The following is a 16,529-nucleotide window of genomic DNA, read 5'->3' as shown; positions in this document are numbered from 1 at the left end:
TATAAATAATGAACCACATCTAACTTTGAAAACATTTTTGTTTGTCTACAGTTGCACCAAATATATCCATACAAGGCATTGATAAAATCTGGTATGTTGGTCAAACAAACGTGAGAATCACCTGCACAGCCAAAGCCAATCCTCCTGCCCATGACTACAAATGGATCAGGTCAGTGTCTACAACACATTTCTGCTTTTACCAAAATCTACCATTTCTGCCTCTATAGACTCTAATGTTGCAAAGCTTTCTGCATGAGAACATTGAGCCCACTTGCACATACTGTTCATCCATTTTAGGTTCAGCACCTTAAGCAGTTACTCTAGTAAAGATTTGCAAAAAAAAATTGTTGTACGACTGTGGCGATCCACCAAAAGAAAAGAAGAAGAAGCCTTAAAATATGTTGATCTTTTATTCCAGGTGCACAATCTCACATTTAATTAGTTTGTGTACATTTATTCATTCAAAGAGAAATCATTTTTACAGTTTCTATGAAACAAATAAAGCATTTTTGGGAATTTATTATCCTCTAAGTTAATCAGTGTGTAGAGGAACCTTTTCCTGGAGGTTAATTATGGCGTGACTCAGAACAATTTCTCCTTTTTTTTCCTTCATTGCATAGGGAAGATGATGTAATGATTATTTTAGTAATTGGTTATTTTGATGATTAATTGATTAATCAGATGAAAAACTGGCACATTCTGCAAATTTTTCATTTAACCACTTGTGGATTTTTTTAAAATAAAATATTAGAAATGCATTAAAAGATTGAAATAAGCATAATTCWGTTCTTTTTCTAAAAGAGAAAATAAATATTTTATTTCCTAAAATGCAATAACATCTCATTCCTTTAGTGAGCACTTGATCATTTGTAGCAAAGGACACATGTACAGCTAAAGAAATACTTCTGACAGTGAAAAGCTCAGTCTTTTGTGCTTGACTACATCAATAATGTAGGGCTGATCAGTTGACTAATTTTTAACTAACCAATTAATAACTGGAAAGCAACCAGTGCCTAATGGGATGTTTTTTTATTTACAGAATTTGAGCAGTGTCAGACTTCTGGGTAGAACATATTTACAGAAAATAAGGTTTTTTTAAACTTAAATCCAAAAAATATAGATTTCTTGTGCTGTTTTGGGTTAATTACTGCTCTTAGTACGTTGTTCCTTCAACAAATTGACTTTTTTTAGTCTGTGTAATCTAGTTAACAATTTCTCATTTACTAAATTAGTCTATGATTATTTCAACAATCGATTCATCATGATTAGTCAAATGAATCTTTGAACAGCAACATTAACTATGGTAAACACAATTTATTTTAAATATTGTTTTTGTTTTGTTTTTTTGTTGTTTTTTCAAATTTATAAAAATTCAGTTTCTAAATCCTTTATTATTTTATTATGCTGTATTTTGAAATACTTCGACATTTTAAATTAAACTTTGCTAAAGGGATTCTTGACATATTATTATATTGCTAAAATAAAGTGCTGCACACATCCAGAGTTGGTTAGACCAGGACCTCATTAATACTTCCTATTGGAGCTACATTCTCGAAAAGGCCCCAGATACTCATCATGTGAAACTGTCTCAGCAAGTATGGAGTCTGGAAAAATGTCCTAATATATAAATTCACAATGCCCTAAAAACCTTTGAGATGTTGTTAAATATTTCCCTGTTGTATAACATGACAGTAAACACTTTAAGAATCATATTCAGGTTAAATCTTCCACTGGAGTACAGTAAAAACTTCATTAAATATATTGGTAGTTTGCGCTGGTTGGCAGCTAGCAAATAAGAAGATGCCAAAATCTGCAAGTATTTCTGAGATATGCAGACCAAAAAATATGTTCCACAACGTCAAAACAAACATGACGTGGGAGACAGGCTGCTGCAGTCTTTCCAGATTGGCTTATTAAACCGCCTGGCTGTAAAAGAAGAAGTTTGTGTCTATAAATTACTGATAGTCTAACCCTGGAGCCTGGACACTGGAGCTGTTGCATGTAGTGCTGAACCCTTTGGGAAGACTCCCTGCTATAAATAAAAGACTCTAAACAGTAGTTCCTGTTTAAAGCAACCGGCCTGTTGGCAGCTTTCCGTCATCATTAAAAGCTTCATGCTTACTGTTTGCTCTGGTGGCTCTGACCTTTTCAGCTTGGTATTCTGTCACAGATTTTAGCTGAAGCTGCTTTATATCCACAATATTACATCTATGGAAATCTTTTTTTTGTTAATTTGTGCACAGATTGACAGAGATTGATAGAGATGATTGTATCATTGTTGTTTTGTTTAAGTTAATTGCGATTGTCTATTAGGATTTTATAAAGCATATGTTGATACTGTATTATAGAAGATTACTGAATTTGCATGAGGTGATTATTAGTATTTTTTTCACTTTACTAAATTCATTGTCCAGACAAATATTTTTCATCAATGCTCTCCTGATGTCTTCTATATTGTTTTAAAGCTCTTATTGTGAAAGTTTGACAGTTTGAATACCATACTTTGTGTTAAGAAATGTGCAGAGGTGGTTAGTGTTGTTTTTTGATTATTACTTATTCTACTTGGTAAGAAAAAAAAAAGGTTTTCTGCAAATTAGAGAAAGAAAAAATCAGTCAGAGAAGCACTACTTTAACATATTTTTGCTGAGGTAAAAGTAAAGTATTTCATAAAAAAGCTAGTCTGAATAACTGATCATAACATCTCATTAAATATTTCAAAATGAAATCAGACAGGCACAAGTTTTGTGTACCTAATTTTGGTATCTTAAAGACTAAAATGAAAAAAATAATTCCAAATCAAGTTCAGCAGATAAAACATAAAATGAGAACAACAAAGTTTGTATAGAAACAAAGTCTGTCTTGTGTGTCTGGTTAATTTTTGAATTAAGCAAACTTGTTCTTCATTTAGTTACTCTCAGTGGATAGAGTATCCACTGAGTATTTTATTCAAGTAAAGTAGCCATATTTCATAACAATATTAGGAAAAAGTGAAAGGTGCAGTGTAGTGTCCAAAATGTTACTCACTCCCAAAAGTGTTCATATATTGTGAACACTTATTTCACAAAATAAGTGTTCACAATATATGAAGACTTACTTCTATTTCTGTGCTGTGTTGGTGGTTTTAGCAGGATACAAAATAAAGTTAGAATGCTTAAAAATAAAACTTTATTATTATGATATTGTTAATATTTTAGCTGGCTAATCCTGCAAATCTTATCAGTCGGTTACATGTTAAACGGTAACCAGGGTCTGATTCTGGAAAACTGTTTCCTGCTATTTGCTGACCTTCTTAGCATTAGTTCCAGGTCAGCTAAGTGGAGGTGACTGCTAGCTGAAAAAAATGTGAAAAATTAGATGCACCATTTTGAGCAGGATAAAACCTGGTGTCATGTGAATTCTATCATTGTGCTTTAAAAGTTAGAAATCTGATGTTCCTTCATTTGTCATTTACTCAGCCTACAAGTTAGCTAATTTAATGGGTCTTTTACCTAAACACTGAAACTATTTCTTTTATAGACAATTTCCTTATATCTGAAGGAAGAATTTATGTAATTTATCTGACATAGTAATAGTTACCAAAATACAACTCAATACAAGGTCGACCCAGTTGGATTTTTCTTTTCAGTTTTTGTCTGTTAAATGGCGCAGACTAAAATATGTCACCTCTGGTTTCTGTGCAGGTTGGATGGAGCCATGCCGGAGGGTGTTAAGATTTCAAACAACAGCCTTTCTTTCACACGCCCGCTAGAGCGCAATGATTCTGCAATCTATCGCTGCGAGGTGACTAATGACATTGATCGCAGCACTCACAATGTCAACTTCTGGGTTCAAGGTACTGTTAACTTTTTTCTCACAGTTTGGTTACATATTACTAGATCTTCTCAACTGTGTTTTTGTTTTGTTTTGTTTGTTTCATTTGCTTCAAATTTTTCTCATGTAGGATAAAACTCAGTAATTAATGTCCCTAGAACAACTAAGCTTTAGTGTAAAGGTAAATGTCCCTGCCAGGATTCACTTTCACACATCCTCGGCAACAGAGGAGGAGCATGGGCCGCAGATAAAGAGTATCAGGACTGAAAGTTTCCAGTGTTGTGGTTTTGGCAACATTAGATGACTCAGATCAGAAAGAAGCTGTTTATCCCTGCTGGTTCAGCAAAGTATTCACCCATGTAGCCTTTTTACTGTGCTTTGTTAAGGTCAGGTTACACAGCAGGACATAATGAATTGGGTTGAGAGATTTGCAGCACACAGAAGTCTGTGTTTATACTCCATAAAACATCTTTGTTCAGCAGTAGATTGTGCCCCTACAGCACTGGAGCACCAGCAGCTCCGATTATTTAGCTCAGTTCAACACCTATAGATTAAACTGTGAAGTAATGGGAGAGTGGAGTTCACTGACTCTCCAGACAGGATTCACTTTCATTTGAATTTGATCCTGTTGATGCAATTGGAAGGCTTTGTTCACACTTATTTTTTTTATATGTTTGGCCATTTTGCAACAACAAACTTCTCTTAAATTTGTAAGGGTTTTTGTTTATAATTTCTGTTCCTTAGTTTCTATTCGTTGATTAGATCAGCTCTGTTTTACCTTAATTCAGTCCTGTAGTTGCTTTAGTTTTATTATCTTCCTAATGTCTAGTTATTGGTTAATGTTAGATTTGTTTTCCTAGTTACTCAGTTTTATGTGCTTTCCTTTGCCCCCGTGCCATTTTCCCACTCTCTCCTCAGTCTCCCTTCTGCTCTCTTCCCTCACACTGCAACCTGTTTTTAATCATCAACCTGTTTCTTGTTCAAGTAATCAACCTCACCAGTATATATACAACTCATTCTCAGTCACTCCTTGCTGGTTCCTCTCATTAAATCCCATCACTTCCCCTTTGACTCCAGACTGTCATTTTTCCCTGGATTCCTGTTTTTGTTTTTCTCTGGCTCCATGTTATTTTTGTAAGTTTTATTCTTCATTTTTTATTAAACTTTTTTCATCTACTTGCTGCCTCTGTCTTTCTACGTTTGAGTCCAATGCTCCTGCAGCGCCGCTCCTCCCACACAACTCCCCCACTCAGCTCCTATAGACTAGCCAGCAGCAATTAGCACCTGGTGGAACTGAGCATCTGATGAGCTCATTATAGGAGCTACTTCTCAGTGAAAAGCTGGTCAAAACATTGTTAATAGAGTAGGGTTAAAGGAGGAGCCATGTTGTTATGACTTCAGGAAAGCAGTTTCAGAAAAAAGCAAGAGTTTTTAAAGAGACAGAGGCCCAAATTCAAGGTGTTAATTTGCAAAGACAAATTTCTTCATAAGTCATATTAGATACATGTCAAATATGACATTTTTATTACCAATGAAGGCAACATAGTAACTTAATAGATTTATATACTATGTGCCTAGAAAATACATAATCTTTAAATAAAGTTCATATGTGGAAATTGTTGTACATCTTTTGACTGCATTACCTAAATCCAAAAGGTTGCACATATTTAAAATTATTTCTATAAAATGCCACAACATAGATTTGTCTGTATGTGTCCAAATAACTAACAATTTGGTCTGAACTGTTTTCATTATGTTTGGGCCAGCGATGAATTTCTATTAGACCAAATGAAATATCTTGGTTTATTTGAGTCTTTAAAAACCACAACCTTCATGTTCTCCAATGCTCAGTGTCGCTGCTAACGACATTAGAGCATCAACCACAACTTCTGCACTCTCAAGCCCCACCCATGTTTCCACTTTCCTGCCCGTATTCACATCCACTGTAGCGAGGAACCTACTCTAATGGAGACACTCCCAACTTGACCAGAACCAAACCAGACATTAACCGGTCAGAGTGAGATTCGACAACGGAGAAGCAGCAAAACGGTTTGTGAAGTGGAACGTAAAAGATACATGAGCCAACATGTGGCAAAATGTTCAGGGGGGCGCGAATACTTTTTGTGATTTACGTCATGATGAAACAAAACCTCTAGAAAACTGAGCTGCTCCCATCTGCTTCCTGTGTTTTTATTAGGTTGGGTTCATCGTTATAAAGTTAGGGCGTGGATCCTGAGAACTCTCCATTGCTTGTGTTGCTTTATTTTTACTTTTCCTCACTCCTTTATATTCTGCTTCTCTTCAACCCAGTTTTGGACTTTGCTTTCCTCTAACGATCGCAGTCCTTCTGGCTTCTGAGAGACCTTGAGGAGTCCCGAAAGGCGCCGCCAGGCTCCGTCTGCGAACGGCCTGCTTTGGGAAGGTCCTGCTCCGAATGAAAGCACAACTGACATCCTGTCCAGAACGGACTTGCACTGAGCAATTATCTTGTTTTTCTTGTCAAATGTGGAGTGTTGGGCATGCATTCTCTTGCCTCCATCCCCTGTGGAGATGACCCGTTTGAGCTCAATAATACTCCCTGCCCCCTTCAAGCATGTCACATTCCCATTTCATCTCTGCAGCTTTGTGGTTTCTATCCACGTCGCTCAACTACATGTATTCTAGTCCCTACATGAAATTATGCTAATCAAAAAAGCAAAGTTAACTGATAACGTTTCAGTTCACCAACCTTATCCTGGGTCTACCTTTGCTTTTCCTCTGATCCCCCCGTACAATTTCAGGTAATTAGATTCTTACTCAACCAATTGTTGCAATAATTATGACTCTACAAGGGCCCAGACTGTGTCTTAAATGCACTCAGGCTTATGATCTGCCTGTCAACCCATCAAGTAGTGTTAGACCTGCAGGCTCCAGGTCAGTATAGAGGCACTTAGCATGACCTTGAGCTCCATGCAGCACTGATTGTGTTCAGAAGAGCTGAAGGACAAAACCAGATTCAGGAACCTTGCATCGATCTCTCCAGGCTTTGTCTTCTCACATATCTTTCCTACGGCTGGTTTTAAAAAAGAAAGCAGGTAGACCATCTCTGTCTGTCTCTCATCCTGACACAGTCTGACATTGAATACTTAAGGCATCTCCCAAAACTATTCATTCTGCTCCTTCACATTTTTATTGCATAATTATGACAACATTCGGTGTGTTGTGTTGTATTTGTAAGGAACATCATGCATGGTTTCAGATTGTTTTTTAAAGAAACAAATGATATCTTGATGGTATAAGTTTGTTTTCAGGACCTCATCAAATACTTAGAACTACCTTATGTTGCAGTTGGAAGTCTTTTAGTAGAAAGTTTATGCTAGATTAACTCTGCTGGAAATTCTGGGATGTTGCCTGTTCTTCTTTGCAATTAGCCTAAAATCAGTGGGATTGGATGAACATTGATTTGCCACAGATTATCAATTGGCTTTAGCTCTGTACTTTGACTGGGTCCTTGGAACATGAACATGCTTTGATCTAAAGAACTCCCTTGTCTTTTGGTCTTTCTGGAAGCTGAACCAGTCTGAACCAACCAACCTTAAATCTGTATATTAAGGCAAGGCCTGGGCAATAAAACAATATCAACATCTGTCGTGATAGGCACATGATCATTATCAATGGAAAATCGGTCCAAAAGAATGTTAATAATTTCACTGAACTCTGGCATTCTGGGGGATGTAAGCAGAGGACAGTTTTTAACCGCTCAACCTCTCATGGCCAGTGAAGCTAGCTACTTAGTTGCATCAACTCACTCACTCTTTGGTTACCTAGCAACAACCTGCTGAATAACATGAGCAGTGGCATTTTCATGTTTCCCCCCAAAATACCCTGGTATATTTCACTCCTCTGAGGTCCTCACTTACTCACTGCGGACGTCTACCCGACACATCCACACAAAGTAAATGTTTACGCCCACGTACTCAGGACGCACTGATTCAGACAGGAAGCTGCTCTGCAGCAAACAGCACTCACATTGAGCTATTTCGTAGGCAACACCAAGTTGATACTATAGTCAGCACAACCAGTTGCAAAGACATGTACAATGACTGCCATGCTGTGCTGCCCTGCTGAAGAAGAAACGGCGATAGGCGCCCGACCAGCTCATCAAACTTGCTAATGTCCATTTGGATTGTGGGAAATGAAGGAATTTGTCACAAGAAATGTATGCAGTGGGTACACTCGACTATGAAACCTCAACCATCTGTGATTCACAGAATACACACAGTGTGCCTGAGTATGTTGGAGCGGTTTTAGGTCTTGCCATCGTGCCTCATAGCTACTTAAAAATAAAAAAGATTGGGCTGGAGCGAAAGAAGAAAATGAGTACAACCGTTTAAGAGGAAATTGTGAATAAAAGAGGAAAGGTCACATCACCAGTTTGGCAGTATTTTGGATATTTAGAAGAAAAACCAAAGCAGTAATTGTTGATATTGAGAATGCTTACATTGACACGTTTCTCAGCCAAATTGCCCTGCTCTAATTCAGGCTGAGGTTCAGTGTTAGTTTTCCTCCACAAATAACATTTTGCAAGTGGGTCAAAATGTTTGCTCAACTCTGACCAGAATATCTTCTTTCACATTGACTGTGTCCCCTCCATGGCTTCTAAAAAACTATAAACAGGACTTCTAACGGCTTTCATTTCATTTTTCTGTCATAGCCAGATTTATAGGGTGAATTGAGTATCAATTGTCCAGTCATCAATGTCCCAAATGAGCTGTAGATCTCTACACCCTGTCAGTCTGTCAGTGTGGATGGACATAATACTGTTCAGTTGATCATTTTTATGCCACTTCACAACTTCACATTACCATGAGTTGACACACTACGTCCCTGTAGCGTGTCAGTGTAATGTGACAAAATCTGATAAACATAAAGGTTGAGTGTGTGTACATTTGCTGTACAGCTCTGCGTTAAGTTTCAGATCTTCAGAGGAAGTTCCGACTCTCCACAGGGTTATAAATTCATATAGCAGCCACATTTGCTTTGCCAGTTGCTACAGGAGACAAAGTGCAGCCTTCCTCTGCTCCAGTTTTTATGACTCTCCTCTCACTCTATTCGCTGTCTTTTCTCTCTGTTTCACCTGCAGATCCCCCCCCCACCACCGCGGCCCCCAGCACCACCGCCTCCCCCATTCGCTACGCGTCCGGAACCGGAACAGACGTGGACCGTCGCCGAGCCCTGTTCACCTCCCCCACCCTGGCCTCGGTCCACGACAGCAGCCTGGGCACCATAATCGGCGGGGCAGTGGGYGGCGTTCTCTTCCTGGTCCTCCTGCTGATCCTCGGGGGCGCTTGTTTTATGCGCCAGCGCAGGACCTTCAGAGGGGACTACTACACCAAGCAGTACCTGGGACCCTCCGACATGCAGAAGGAGTCTCAGCTAGACGTCCTACAGCCGCACGAGTTGCAGGAGGTTTACGGGGACAAGACGAGCAAGGGCAGCCAGGAACTGAAGCCCAAACTGGGCGGGGACATCATTTACCCCGACTACACTCCGGAGCGCAAGGACAGGGACGACTGGAACGACAGGGGGGACGGCCCCAGGGTCACGAAGGAGGGGAACTATTACCCAGACCACTACAACAACCAAAACATGCACCCCTGCGGGCCTCCTGTGCACAGCCCCATTGTTAACAACGGCTCCCCCTACCTTCCGGAGGACTGTTACGAAAACGGTACAGACAGCGACTACGTGTCGCACATGGACGGATCTGTGATTTCACGCAGAGAGTGGTATGTTTGAGAACAACTAGAGACAAAACGGCGAACATCCAAATGAGATTAAGTGAAGAAGTGACAGACTTCAAAAGATGCATCGTTTTATTTAAGAAGCAGAAATGAAACTTCTAAGCTTTCACATTGAGCTTCTTGAATGGTTTTGCTCTGCCTTGATTGTAACCACTTAACCTTAAGGATATGCTTTCTGGGGATTGTACTTCCAAGTTTGTAGTGATGAGCTGCAACAAAGCTGGAACGCCTCAAAAGATATGACCTGTTTTTGCTTTGGCCTACGGTGACGTGTCAAACCAATGTGAACGAGGTTTTGTTGCCCTCTGGTTTGTGTTTGCACCTGTTTCGTACACGGTCGGCTGTTCCACACCCTCGTTGTCCAAGTATTTATTCCGCAGACCAAACGGGCTTTGCTCTCCTGAAGCCTCACAACTTCTGCTGCGTTTAGAAAAACTATCTCATGAGAGATCGTTGTGCATTTTCACATACAAGTGAAGAGTTTATTATGGCTGAAACCAGTATTTAAAGCAAATTATATTGCATGCTTTCTAAAAAACAAAGGTATCATTAAGTGAAAGGGAAGTTTACAAGATGAAAAGGGAGACTTGCTGGGGCGTCGTACAAAGGGTGAAGCAAAGAAATGGATCTCAGTATGTAGCAGTGTAGGCATGGGCCGGTATGAGAATCTCAGGGTTTCCTAACTGGAGGAGGGAAAAATAGCACAACATCATGCTATTTATTCACAAAAGTAAATTATATGATTGCTTTCATTTAAAACCAAAAAGCAACAATTTTTGTCATTTTGTGGTAAAAAAAAAAAAATCTTAAAGCTGCTCTATGTATCTTTTCTATAAAAATTTATTTTATTTTATTTTTTTACATATTTATTCAAACTGTTGCTATGTCGTGACAGTATAACATGAGACAGATAATCTTTAAAAATTCTGGCTCCTCCCAGTCATACTGCCCAAGCAAAGCAGCGTATGCACAAGGATGATTCACTGCGCTAAGACCCTCCTCCTGGCTCTGATTGGCTGAGTGGGAGCGGTGTGTTTCTGCAGATGGCTGTAAGACCACAAGGAGGATGTGGAGGAGCTTGATTTTTTTCATAGACTATCTGTCTCACATTATACTGTTAGAACACAGCAGCAGTTTTGACAAATGAAAAAAAAAAACATATTTTTTTATGAAAGTGACATACTACAGTTTTAATACAAGAGATTTTTTTTTTTCAGCTAGCTGACTGGTGGGACTTAGCAACAAGTGCAGGAGGGGCAGCGCTGTGCTCTCTTTCTTTTTCAGGTATCGTTTTGAAAATGCTTTAAACAATAGATTTTTTTGTCATTTTAAAGTGTTTTTAGAACAATGTTCCACCCTGATCGTGGTACCAGCCCATGCCTATCACACACCCTGACTGAACAATGTTTGGGATCATAACTCAGTCATCAGCCGTTCACCATGTCACCTACACACCTAAGAGATCAAGACACTGTGGAAAACACCTTTATTCTGTCAGCTGCTCCCAAAACTTTTAACACCCACAGTTGTCATAGCAACAGCATCTTTTTTTTTGGTAGTGCTTTTTTATTTTTTTAGTTCATAAGAAGTGTGCAAAGGACATAGTCTCAGGTTGCTCTTTGAAGCAGTTTATTAAAAATAAGTTCTGTCACCAGAATCTGACTTTAAGTCTGAGTCAGACGGCTGCAGGACTCAGTCAAAACATCTCAGCCTGTGGAGACGTGCAGCATATCACTGGCAGCTCCTCCTCGTCCTCCAGCTGCTTCCTATTGTTGTCGCTTCATCGAAAAACTCAAACGGATAAGCTGATGAAAAAGCAATGATTGCAAGCGTCGACTGTGCCTGACTACGCAGAATAATCAATTTTGTTTCAACCTTCACTCCGCCTGAACACTTATCAGCTTCGGCTTTGCTTGGGCTTTTTTTTTTTGTTGTTGTTGAGGATTTTTCTACCTTGGAAATCACAAGCACATATCTGCCAGAAGTTCTTGTTATTTTGACTAAGTACAGATGTGTAGCCATGCCAAGGAGACAAAAGAGTTTTGATCTGGTTCTAAGAGTGGAGAAGGGGAAGACAAATCTTGTTAGTTATTGTCTGTTTTTTCTTCAGTATCCATACTTCAGAAGTGCTTTATTTGCTGAAAGTGTCAGTGAACTCATTCAGACTATTGTCTGGTTTCGATCATTTGCTCTCAGTATTTTCAGCTGCCCCAGTATTTACAACGGACTCTCCTGTCAGGTGAACACTGACATGGTTTAAAGTCTAGTGTAATCTACAGATTGTGTTTTTAAAACTTCCACATGCCAAGAAGATTTAGTTCACATAATAGTTTTCAAAATACTTCCTTGTTCCTCAATCATTAGTTATTTCTGTTTGGGATCAGTACAGATGTAACATGTGAGAGAGCTACAATAATATTATACTAGGGATGCACCATAAATCAGAACTAACAACGGTAATCAGCCATAACAATATTAATACTGGATGTCGATATAGGCCCAAATTGTTATACCTGTGCATCCCTTTAAAGACAGTTTACTAAAGAATTTGAAAATAAAAATAAAATAGTCATAGACTTCTCTTTGGCATTTTGAATTAGTGCCTTTAATGGCAGTCTGTGATCCTATTCAAAAGAATGTAAATCCTTACATTTAGGCTGAGACTTCCAGAAAACATTTCCAAATTCAACATTTTCTATAACAGAGGTTAAAATCTCCGAAGAACCAATCAGAGGTGGTGTTTTCTCTTCAGCCGTCCTCCTACCACTTTAAAATGATTCCCTAGTTCTTATAACTCTGTTCTGCTGCTGTCTTCACTTTCAAACACCTCGCTGATGCTGAAAATAGCTTTCTAGCTCTTCCTCACTCACTAACAACTTCCACACTAAAGAGTGTTGTCAACACAAAATGATAGCATCTAAGCTCACCCATCAGAAGAGCAGTTTTTCTTTGGAAAGTCGGCTAATCACAGGGTCATTCAAGCAGAAAATTATCTCATTCTGGAAACCAGCAAATCTTTCTGTGCAAACTGATGAAATGATGCTTGATCACATGTAGGGATCTGGTAATAAGACGTCAGATCTGAATTCAAAACACTAAAGCCAAATCCAAACTTACACAGCGGTGGCTGTTATAGAAACACCATCAATCTCAAGTTGTGTAAAACTGAGGTTTGATAGTAACTGAAACCAAATCGACTGATATGGCTATTGACATAAGATCATGCAGTCATAAAAAAGTGCAGCTCTGTTATTAAACTTTTCAGTAAGTTTCAGAACCGCCCCTGTTTCCCAGCTGAGGCCTGATACCGGGCTACGCTGCTGTCTTTTACGTTTTCCCTCCTGAATATTTTCTGATTTCTGTCTCTTAAGACCAATTGGCCATTAAAGTTTTTTTGTTTTTTTTTTTACAACTGCAGATCAAAGGAATCTGTTATAAATACCAGATGCGAGCGGGACAGTTGTCATCATCTGACATTATGTGGGCTGCGTAAACCACCAGCAGTTTGACTGCTGCTGCTCCTCACGCTGCCGTCGAGGTTCAGGATCTCCAACTCGCAACAAAAAGAAAGGCAGAAGTGCCAAACGGATCCCTGGGTTTTTAGCCTTGTTTGAAAATAGGATTATTGAGATGCGAGCAGCTGACATCACTGCAGAGCATACTGTAATGTTGGGGTTTGGCTCCTCTCGAGGATGTGGAGCGGCCATGGAAACAAGAAACTTAATCTGCGAGTAAAAAAAAAGAGAAATCTGAACCGTGGAGGTCAGAGATGGATGTGTAACGGCTCCCTGTGGAAGAGATACATGCTTCTTTCTTTCCCCACAAGCAGCATTTCTTGTGAAACTAAGTTGAAACAAAAGAGCTGACATCATGAGCGATCTCATCTTTTCCTGCTTGGTTTGTCCCAACACTTTTCCACTCAAAGCTTTAGCTTTGTTTCTTCAGGATTGATACAGAGATCAGAGTGGCCTTTGCTAAGCCTCACCGCAACCAAATAGAAAGGAAAGTCTTTCTTTTGCCAAACAAGTGTTTCTCAAGTGTTGGTATTAGACAAACATGGCAAGATCAAAACACAGCTATCCAAAACAATCTGGTTATTTCTGACAATGACATTTCACCCTTTGTTAAGTCACAAATTGCCTGCCAGAGCTGCAGAATCGTGAAATCACTTTAATAGAACCTGTTTGACAACATGAASTAGTCTAAAATTGAATGAACATCTACTAGTTAGAAACAATTTCACTGAGATCTATCAGCCCTGAAAAACTTTAAAGTCATGTCTAAGGCTTTGGGGCTCCAACTAACTATGCTATCACATATGGAGGTGACATGGAACAGTGGTGACCCTTCTAGAATAACTTTAAAGCTATCCAGGCCTCAGCTAATTTACTTAATGTAAGTGTTCATGATTTCATCATAACAATCAAACTGAGTAAAAATGGCTTTCACAAGAGAGCTGAAAAGAACACTAAACCGTCTCTCACTTTAGAAGAATATTGTCACCTTCCTAAAATAAAGGTCTGTCATTTTTTGACAAATGTTTTTTTTTGTTTGTTTGTTTTTTGCCTAAATCATCTTTTGACAAAATGAGGCGGTGATTTGACTTAGGCCGTTATTTTAGGAAGGTGACAAAATGATAAAACCAAAGACTTTTAGAAGGATATTCTGTGAGCTGGCTAAATAAAAGTGGAGCTTCGTGGAGGATGTGTATCCTGTTACTTCTGTGATTAAACTAATAAAATACTTCATAAAAACAACAACAAGCAGCCCTCGGATGTTTGTAGTGTGACGTTCGGGTCCTGCCCTTGCTTCTTCAGGACCTGAATGGCTTGCTGAGTTTGGTTGAACCAAGAACCTAGCACAACATCTGAAGGAAAATGTTCGGCTGACAGTTAGCGACCCTAATAACTAAATGAACCTTATTCAGGAGAAAAATAATTAGCAAAATTAATACAAAAATCACAATCACCTCTAAATGGCACAACTAAAAAAAGCAACAAATCAAGTGAAGTTTTTGGATTGTCCTGATCAAATTCTAGTCTTTAATTCAATTGAGATGTTGTGATATTAACTTAACTCTCCCGCAGTCTTACGAGACAAGGTCCATCAAACCCTGCAAGTTTTTTACCCTGTGCGCAGTTTGGCGGGGAAGCACTGATCCTGGGTGCGCTTTTACAGGATTTTATTCATGTGTGGTTTCGGGAACTGACGATCTGACCCTCCCCAACTCCTCACTGTCCGACCGTGGCACGCTCCTCCTGAGCATGGCGCTAAGACTGCAGGAGAAACGGTTAAGTTTGTGCTTTAGCACCATACGGGGCGGCCAAGTTCAAAACAAATCTGCAAAGAAGAGCGGACCAAAATTACTATAGAGGCGACGTGAAAGACTTACTGCTGGTTGCTGCCAACAGTTGTTGAAGCCAAAAGCAGCAAACAAGCTCTAAGTTTAATGGGCAATTCCAATTTCTGGTTTAATAAATAAAATTCTTTGAAATTAACTTTTTTATTGTTATTATTGAGCTTATCTTAGTCGAATATAAAAATGTTTGAGACATTTTTAATTTAACCAAACAAAGCTAAAACAAGAAGGCATACATCATAATGGTTTCAGGTCGAGGCCTCCGTTTTTGTCGAGCAAGTTGAAAGGTTTCTGTCGCACGTCTCCACCCCTGGTTTTCTCATGGCATGGCTCCGGGTCGCAGGGTTTAGATGTCTCAGAATAAACTGCTTTAATCTAGGCTCTCACTCGCGCCATCACCACACATCTGCCACTGCGGCCCCACATGGAAGGAGCCGTCCTCACCTCAAAACCTTCAGCTTTTTAATCAGCTTTTATACCCTTCAGCCTCGGTTTGGGTTTTAAAGCAACACTGATTTAATGGATGATTTTTATTTTAAATTTTTGTTTTTTGCTTTACCTTTTTTATGTTTTTCAGTTTCTTACTCATCAACTGGTTGCGCATGCAGCTATTTGCTTCCAGTTCCATCACTAATGTTTATATTACATGTACATATTATGTCTAGTATTAGCGCGTGATTAGTTGTTCTCTGTCGTTCTGGGTTTGTTCTGGACTCCCCTACTGAATAGCTGGTGCCTTAAATGGGCTGAGCAATGCACAGAAACTTTAAAAGCTGACAGATACTGAAAGCATTAATGTAAAGATTATTATTATTCAAAAAGGGGCAGATGTGCCTTTTTTAATACGTATACCAACTTTCATATTTAAGATTTGCTGTTGCCAAGGCAGCAGAGTTGACAAAAGGTTTATTATCATGCCTTACAGAGTATAAAAAGGACACATGTAACAAGTTGGTTACTGGGAAAATTGTAATAAAGCAATGTTTCACTGGGAATTTTGGTGAGCCAGGTTCATAGAAAATATTATTTTCCTGTAAATATGCTGGCTTTTTTTATTATTATTATTATTATTGAGGAAAATTCTTATTTTTTTGTATGAGGTCGGTAATTTTCAGACTATTAGTTATCTTACGAGCTTTCAGCGGGCTCCTGCCTTACAATAAGGCAGAGATCCGGTTTTCACTGCATTTTGTATCGGTTTGCAAGAGTTGATGACCAATTATTTTGTATGGTGTTCTTTGAATGATTGAGGTCTCACAGGAATCAGAGATGAGCGGGTGGTAGATTTTGTCTTCTGTTCTTTCGTTTGCAATAAAAATGTCATCATTTCACTTTGTGTCCTGGAGTCCTGCTTTCAGAGAACGTGTTTTGAATCTCCTTTTTAATTTGCTTTTATCATTGCCTAAGGAGTGGCTCAGCTTAAGAGTGTAGAGTTTAGATTTAGGTGCAATAACCCTTCTGGTAAGTGTTTGACTTTGAGGTTTGTGAGGTGAATCTTTATCCTTTGTTATGCAGGCGATCAAAAAAACAATACATTTTAATTGCTCGTCTATAGATGTGTTTTTCAGTACTTTTTA

General features: G+C 39.0%; 1 protein-coding gene across 2 annotated transcripts in view; it reads left to right on the top strand.

The window, feature by feature from the left end:
- Window positions 1-16,283, top strand: part of nectin3a (nectin cell adhesion molecule 3a) — a 61,801-nt gene extending 45,518 nt beyond the window's left edge. For both annotated transcript variants that reach the window (XM_008424881.2, XM_008424880.2), the window contains exons 4-6: window positions 52-169; window positions 3,681-3,832; window positions 8,933-16,283. In XM_008424881.2, the coding sequence (XP_008423103.1) occupies window positions 52-169; window positions 3,681-3,832; window positions 8,933-9,588 (926 nt within the window). In that variant the 3' untranslated portion in view covers window positions 9,589-16,283. The remainder of the gene's footprint in view (window positions 1-51; window positions 170-3,680; window positions 3,833-8,932) is intronic.
- The last annotated feature ends 246 nt before the right edge of the window (window positions 16,284-16,529 follow it).

Source organism: Poecilia reticulata, linkage group LG13 (assembly GCF_000633615.1).
Source record: "Poecilia reticulata strain Guanapo linkage group LG13, Guppy_female_1.0+MT, whole genome shotgun sequence".
Taxonomy (NCBI): Eukaryota; Metazoa; Chordata; class Actinopteri; order Cyprinodontiformes; family Poeciliidae; genus Poecilia; species Poecilia reticulata.
The sequence above is the reverse complement of the archived record's forward strand: the minus strand, read 5'-3'. Positions and strand labels throughout refer to the sequence as shown.